Genomic DNA, 8,031 nt, shown 5'->3' with positions numbered 1-8,031 from the left:
CACACAAATGCACCCATACACACATTTTGTGTGCTATTGTTAAACGTGTATGTGTGTGTATGTGTGTACGTGGGGGGCGTGTATGTGAGTTCCACACACATTGGTTATATTGCTTGTATTTGGTTATTTCCCAACATGTGGCAACAGTGTAGTTTAATTGTATTGAGTTTATTTGATGTGTTTGCTAACTTGGTGGTGCTATTGACTTACTAATGAATGTAGCCTATTACAAATATTTGTTTATATTGCCTTTTAAATACACTTCTCTTTTTAGCAATGGTGTGTTACGACCACAGCCACGGCCTGGTCCCTGTCCCTTTTACGCCCCCTGCTGGTTCTCCTGTACCATCCTGCCTGTATCATACTGCCTGGATCCTACACACCTGCCGCCCATTACCTCATCATCCTGCAATACTTCAACCCGGCTTTCCAACCACCCCTCGTCAGATCGTTGTCACAGCTACTGTGGTAGTATGTGCTTTTGACCCTCAAGCATTGCTTGATTTACTTGCCTTCTATAAAACCTGTTTTTCTTTGTGCCCAGGATCGTCATCCATGTATCCAGTACCAGAAACCAGCAGATTGGTAGAACGTGATACGAAAGTGTATTTGTCACAAGCATATTGATATTACTCGTAATATTAAGCTTTAACACATGATTCTACACCATTAAATTCACAACTGCAGACAAACTTACAGGGTTAATACTGAAGACGTATTAGATGGTACTTTCACATCAATTGGGTACTAAGTCAAGTAAGTGAATCACCAAGTACAAGTTCAAGACAAAATCAACGTATTTATTATAGATCTATAAAGTGCAGGTGTCTGATACACTCAAGTTGAGGATCTCAGAAGACTGGACAAAGAATACAGGAATCAGGGCAGTTATAGTATGACAAGTTTTTTTTAAATTCTCACAAGAAACATCAGGGGGTGATAATCAACACAGCCTTTGCAAGCACAGAAAGAGGACGCTGCATGCTAGATAGCTTTTGTTTAAGTCTTTAGATAGGGCTCCTAGAAATGGCCTTGTTCAAAGTTGCATGGCATTATACAATTTGGTAATATTGTGACCACTGACAAACTAACTTATGGCTATGCAGGCATAAGCAAACAGCAAAATGTCAGTTTATCAATGATACAAGCAACATAATTCATAGAGAGGCATATTTCTCTCCTGGACATGACCAAGGGTTATGTTCTCATGACCGTAATATAGCAGAGTATTGATCAAACATTGTTTATTATATTCAGAGTATTACAAACAGTATAAAAGTAATAAAATAATCATAATCTTTAATTGTCAACTGATCAGTGGTTAAGGACAGACCTCTTCAATAGACAGTACCATTGAATGTTTATGATGTCCTTGTGTGTTTATTCCTTTGACTGGGGACAACAACGCAATCAGTCAACCGACTATAAAATGTTTTTAATGTCGTGCTACACATTTATAGAACAACTTCTGTCTGATACAACGTGTGTGGCATCCTTTAGCCAAATAATTAGCCTACATTTTGCTGAGAGATTGAAAGGCTAGACAACAAATGTTCTAATGAATCATCAACTAACAACACGGAAATGAATGACACCAAGGACAAGATGTGCAAGTAAATTTCCCTAAAGTCCGTCAAGTCAATTTTTGATCCATTTCTAAATTTATTCACAGAACAACCGTTATGATACTGACTGTATACACTGTTTGTATTGTATGGCTCTGAGGATAAACAAATACAAATGTTACTGAATGACTGAATGTACTGTAAATTATAATCTAGGAGCTACGGATCTTTTATATAACTTGTTACACAGGACCTGTTACACACACTGTGTGTGTGCCTGTGTATATATGCCTGTGTGTATATATCAGGCATGCAAAGAGGTCAGGGGTAAAAAAGGTGAGAACGATAGGGTGAACCCCTGACCCTCTAGGGGGGTCCGGGGGCATGCTCCCCCAGAAGAACATTTCTTACATTTTAAAGGTAAATGTATCAATCTAGTGCACTTTGACAGCAAATTTTAGAGGCTAGATCAATGTAGAAAACTTCTCCCCACTCTGCCCCTGATTGGCTGTGAGGTTTAGGCATTAGGAGTGACGATTGGTTCCAGAGCCAGTTGTAAAGTTGCGAAACACGTGTAAAATGCTTTGTTGGCCACACTGTGTTGGCCACGACCCCCCCCCCCCCCCACAATATTTTCTCATCAGATCTGCACAAATCACCTAGGTGACTCATTTAGGTTTCATAAAGGTGAGGAGTTTGCATGCCTGATATATATATATAAATGTATCTGTGTGTGTGCGTGCATGCGTGCGTGTGTGGGCGTGTGCGTGTGCATGTGTATCTCAGGAGCAGTACCAGTTCCTCTATGACGCTCTGGATGGAGCGTTCCCAGTGTAGAACGGGGAAGTGAAGCAGGCCGTGGGGCAAGCAGCGCGGTAGCCTCCGACCAGCAGGGGGCAGGCAGCGCGGTAGCCTCCGACCAGCAGGGGGCAGGCAGCGCGGTAGCCTCCGACCAGCAGGGGGCAGGCAGCGCGGTAGCCTCCGACCAGCAGGGGGCAGGCAGCGCGGTAGCCTCCGACCAGCAGGGGGCAGGCAGCGCAGCAGGCAGAGGACACCGTCCCCCTCGTGGCCGATTCAGGAAAAACCTTCGACGCAAAAATGGAAGAAGATCAAGTTGATCACTTGATATAGGTTCATGACATTTAAACATGAAATATCGTTCAGGCGGACATACCAAAAGCCGCCGCATTATGTGACACAGCGATCGTGGACGTAACCCAACTTCTTGCGATACAGAAGATAAATTGTGTAGAAGATGAGGGTGAGGGAGTTGAGGATGATGAGGAAACCCAAGATCCAGAGGGCAGCATTGTCATTGTCTGAGAAGGGGAAGACAACATCACAGGGACAGAAGTCATGCCCACTCCGGTAAGAAACGACAGGGCCAGCAGATACAGTAAAAAAAAAAAAAAAAGCTGGGAAAATAGTGGTGTTTAGTCCTACGTGATATTGGGCAAGAAAAAAACAATACCAAAACCAGCCTACTTACAGCGAGTGACAATATGTTTTACTGACGGTGTACTGTTGAATTCCCCGTTGAAAGCAAACACCTAGAAAACATCAAATGTCTGGTTACTCCAACTGTTCTCCCTCCAAGTTCTAATATTGTAATTTTTGGAATCTCACAAGATAATAAATATTTACAGTTAGTGTGTACGTTGTGGAATAGCTAAGATCTTTGAAATCAAATTGGCAGTTGCTGTTATTCCTTTTCTGTCCGTCATCGAGAAAGGCTATGTATGTAATGCTCTTTCCGTTATATTTTTCTTTCTGTAGTGGACTACATTTAATTTCGTAATGATTGTTTTCTTTCAAAATCAGAGAAGAGATCTCGACTTTTCCAGGAACTGGGAAATACAGAAAGAGTACATTTTAGCTTGGAACCCCCCCCCAGATTACAATGTAAATATGATGAACATCAGATAGGTCTACTGTTTGCAGAGCAACATTGACTAGGCCTAAATATTCATTAAATAATAATTTGTCATTATTAATTAGTAGCAGATACTTACTTCCAGGTTTGGTCTTTAGGTCTACTGGATACGATGTCTTCTCCGGTACTGGCTGGCGATTGTAATGTGGAATTACATAACATGTATGATCTTTATATGGTTCCAATCCTGTGATCTCAACACGGCTGTTTGTAACTAGCCCTGAATAGCATTCTAAGGGGAGAACAAAACGTTATGAAGAGGTCCCACTATCACACAGTAACTTTTCAAATAGTAAAATCGTACAGGCCTCTACCTGTTTTGCCATTCACTTGTGTGCAGCAGCCGTTGTATGAGAGCTTCAAAAGATGTTCGTGTGGGCAGTTTTCAGAGGTTGTCTCCCAACTCAGGCTAATGGATGTATTGCTCTGGGTTGGGCTTGACAATGTTATGTTTAACCCTGTAGAATGAAACATTAAACAATGGTCACATTGCATCCTTGTTGATCACCCAGATAGGAAGTTGAGATTCAGGGAATCCATCCTGTCATTTTTCTTTAGTAATTTTCAACTCACTGCATTCTACGTTGACGAGAAAGGACTTGGTATTATTTGTTGTCTGATTGTTGAGTTTGACACGCCCAGTACAGTTATACCGGGTGTAGGGCTCCAACATAGAGATGGTCACATTAGATGCACCTGGTCCTGTGTTTGTAACCCACACAGTAGACAAATCATGTTATTTTGTATTTGTTTTCTACTGATTCATGTCACTTTTTACAGTGTCACAGACAAACACTATGATACATTGTTGTGAAGTAAAGCACATTTCTCTGCTCACCCTGACAGGAATAATCCAGTTCTATACTCTTGCTACAGTTCTTTGGTTTGTTAGTCCAATTTGGTTGAAGAGGAAGTTTATTGGAAGTTTTTATTTCAATTTCAACTGAACTTCTCTCAAATAGATCTAATAGAGATAAAAACAAAACAGAATCAATACTTGAATTATTATAAAATGGATTAATTTACTTAGAGCATTTCAGACATATAACTTATGTTTACTATCAGAAGAACCATGGCTTACCTAGGGTGATGGGTGTTTTGATAACGTTGGGAGTAAAACAGCTAAAGTTTGTTTTGAGTTCTGAGCAAAAGTCATCGGAGGTTAACTTGATACACTGGTGATTAGTATTATTGCATGTCTGAATGGAGGCCTTCTTGGGCTGTATTGTGTCACTAATATCCCATTTACTCTCATAGCAAAGATACCCTGGGACGCACTCAGTATTGGGATAGATGTCGTTTTCAACTGAAAGGCAGAAATGTTGATTTTAGTCATATTTCATTTTTCATTTAAGATCTAGTACCTTTTTCTGTGTAGTATATTCTAAGCAGAGAATTCTTTTACTCTGTGTATTCTAAATCACATTGATAAACGCACATTAAAATACGTCTGAACAAGGAACATGAGAGACCTGATCTGAGACCAAATATGTGCCAAGAAACAGATTTCTACATACCCATTTGACCAGTGTGGAAAGGCTTTTTATCACTTAGTTTGCAGATCTCATTGCCTAACTCCACCATCACACTGTAGTTGGTACAAGGCTTTAACATATATATTGGACAGGAGAGTGTATAGAGAGTGGAGTTGACTGGTGGATTGCTTGATTGAATGCTTGTGCATTTCAGGGGATCTTTGAATTTCCATCTGTTGCCTGGCATCTTGGTGAGACGGATGACATAGTCAGGGTCAGATGTAGTTGATCTGGTAATGTTGATCTCCGAGCCTGGTGTGGTGTTTTCCACCGTATATGTGCTTTTGTTGCCTGACATATCAGTAAGACTGATGACATAGTCGTCAGGGTCAGATGTATTCGATCTGGGAATGTTGATCCGTAAGTCATGTTTGATGTTTTCCACTGAATATGTGCCTGGAAACCGAAACGTTAAAGACAAATGTTTCTGATGGATCTGGAACACTTTTCAATTCTGATTCATAGTGACTAAATTACACTGTACTCCTGTATATTTTCTATGTATGGTAGTTTATGCGTACTGTAGCTTCTTAACGGCCTGAATACTGGTGATACATTTCAAGAGGTTAACTATTCGCTAAAATATGCCAGAACTATCCAGTTTGGATACCTTTGCTACAGCAGGTCCTACACATTTAACGACAAAGTGACTAACAATGCAAATTTAAGGAAACAATAACTCACAGTTTGGTGCAGTCTGGGTGCCTGAAAAAAATAGAGCACACAGATTAGGAACCCACTCAAAAGAAGTACAAAACAAGCTAGCCACACAGACGGAAGTGAGGGAGAGATGCATTACTGTCTGGTGGTGCAGTTTGGCTCGAAGCCTGAAAGATGGTGTTTGTGGGTAAGGTTGGAGGATTGCTTGGAGGAGTGGAGCCTGTCACCAAACCATATAAGTAAACAAAGGTGTCTTTAAATATGATAGACTCATCTCTACTCAAGGGGATTAAGAACTAAAATGTTCTTTTTTTTTTTTACTACTGCTCGTCGTTTGTTTAAAAGATGGCCTATTACTTCTTTTCCGATCATCTCACTGCTTCTTCCTGTCTGTGATTGCCATTTGATATCAACTGATCACTCAAACAAATAAATCAAATGATGTAGTCCCTAGACTTTTATCAATGAGAGGCACTCATAAACACAGAATAATTGGGCGAAAAAAACATAACTCACCACCTATCGGCCCTGACGACTGACCTGAAAACAGAATAACAAGCAGAGCATGAGGTTAAAAGTGATGTCAGTTAGATATCGTAAATCGCCATCTCAGTGAGAAGGCTCCAACCTGTGGTGAGGATGACTGGCTTGGTGCTGGGAGGGGTGCTTGCAAGAGAGGTTGGAGTGAGGGTAGGTGGGGTAGGTAAGGACTGATTTTGAGTGGTGGAGTTGCTTGCGGGTAATGCCTGGCTGGGGGCGACAGTGTTTGGGGCAGAATGGTTTGTTTGTCGGTTGGAAGTGCTTGGAAGGTCAGAGGGTGTCGTTGTCAAGAGGTCAGTCTGCTCACTGACTGCAAAATGGAAGACAGCATTAAGATAGAGAGGAGGGTCAACACGTTTCACTGGGCTTGTGTGTGTGTGAGTGTTCTGGGTGCCAAACAGACGGAAGTGAGGGAGAGATAGGTTACCGTTTGGTGGTGCAGTTTAGCTCGAAGCCTGAGAGGTGGAGGTGTTTGTGGGTAAGGTTGGAGGAGTGCTGGGCAGAGTGGAGCCTGTCACCAAACCTTGCCCGTTTAAAACTAATTGTAAACATAACCCTTCAGGTTGTAGACTTCAACAGAGAAAGTTGTAACGAAAATGAGAAAATGCAATCACAACAGAGGAAGCTTCAGAGAGTATGACTGTGAATTGCCTTTTTCGTGGAGGCCTAGTGGCATTCTTCTTTAGTTCTGTGTGAAACCACCCACAGAATGTAACGTGTAAAAGATCATACCAGAACAGAGAGACAAAGAACTAGCTGCATTCAGCGTCAACCACATCCCTCTCTGTGGCAGAGAGCTGTATGTTACTATATGTTGGGTCAAATCTTTCTGAGTATGCAACCAATAATACTGTAGAAATGACATCCTAGTGGCCTGAGATCCATGCTGGAGGAATGGGAACTTGAGTTGACTCACATGCGCATGCACATACATACATGTGCGTGCACACACACACACACACACACACGTGCACACACACACACATCTAAAACATGCTGCACTAACAAAGTTCAGCATTTCCACAATATTCCAGCTATTCCAAAAGCTAACAACATTATGATCACTTAAAAATGAGTACTTACATCTGGCCAAGCCAAGCAGCCCAGCCCAAAGCAGCAAGACCTTCGGCCCACCGAGACCTGCCATATCATGAAGACCTGATGTGTCCAGACACCATACGTCCTGATGGAGATGAAACACGGAAAGAAACAGAGAGCCTCTGTTTCAAACTTAGAAATAAGTAGAAATAGTGTCTGGTTTATTTCTTGTTACGGTGCGTTTTCACCCTGCTCTTATCTGTCAGCCCAGCTTCCTGGATGTGTTTCTCAAACCTCAGACCTAGCATCTAGTCTACTGACTCAGCCAGTGATGTCACGTTTAGCACCTTGCTTTACATTACAGGAAGTGTATATTATCTATGCCACTGAACAGGAAGTCCCTGTTTAACTGGACCCTATAACTCAATGTAGCCCAACCCACAGGCAAACTTTTGAAAGTTTGATCAGATTCAGATGCATGTAATCAAATAAAACATACTATTCAGTGTGCCTGCAGACCCCTGCTCATGGACTCCATAGACTCATGGAGTCAAACACCAGAAGATATCTGATGGATGTTATTAAACTGCGACATGATCTGCTTACTCGATCTCTAACCAGGTCGGTGTGCTTAGCTGGCTCCAAAAGTCATTGAGTGTGAAACCAGGCTCCCAGTGTTCCAGTAAGGAAACTAGGAAAGGAGACAGGGCAAGGAGACAAGGAGACAAGGAGATAAGGAACGTTGAAACACGAAACACCA

At 41.8% G+C, this 8,031-nt stretch overlaps 1 protein-coding gene across 2 annotated transcripts; it reads right to left on the bottom strand.

Moving 5' to 3' along the window:
* Nucleotides 1-2,524: 2,524 nt before the first annotated feature.
* LOC124462225 (receptor-type tyrosine-protein phosphatase C-like) lies at nucleotides 2,525-7,572 on the bottom strand. 2 transcript variants are annotated; one of them, XM_047013845.1, is made up of 13 exons: nucleotides 7,317-7,572; nucleotides 6,210-6,233; nucleotides 5,718-5,738; nucleotides 5,016-5,429; nucleotides 4,580-4,804; nucleotides 4,337-4,462; nucleotides 4,072-4,200; nucleotides 3,813-3,956; nucleotides 3,578-3,730; nucleotides 3,210-3,412; nucleotides 3,055-3,115; nucleotides 2,740-2,884; nucleotides 2,525-2,650 (listed from the first exon to the last, which is right to left on the bottom strand). In XM_047013845.1, the coding sequence occupies exons 1-12, from the start codon at nucleotides 7,378-7,380 to the stop codon at nucleotides 2,754-2,756; spliced, it is 1,695 nt and encodes a 564-aa protein (XP_046869801.1). In that variant the 5' UTR covers nucleotides 7,381-7,572; the 3' UTR covers nucleotides 2,525-2,650; nucleotides 2,740-2,753. The 2 variants fall into 2 exon arrangements, with proteins under 2 accessions (XP_046869801.1, XP_046869802.1); XM_047013846.1 differs by having other exon boundaries at nucleotides 6,322-7,571.
* Between the last annotated feature and the right edge of the window lie 459 nt (nucleotides 7,573-8,031).

Source organism: Hypomesus transpacificus, unplaced genomic scaffold (assembly GCF_021917145.1).
Source record: "Hypomesus transpacificus isolate Combined female unplaced genomic scaffold, fHypTra1 scaffold_205, whole genome shotgun sequence".
Lineage (NCBI taxonomy): Eukaryota > Metazoa > Chordata > Actinopteri > Osmeriformes > Osmeridae > Hypomesus > Hypomesus transpacificus.
The sequence above is the reverse complement of the archived record's forward strand: the minus strand, read 5'-3'. Positions and strand labels throughout refer to the sequence as shown.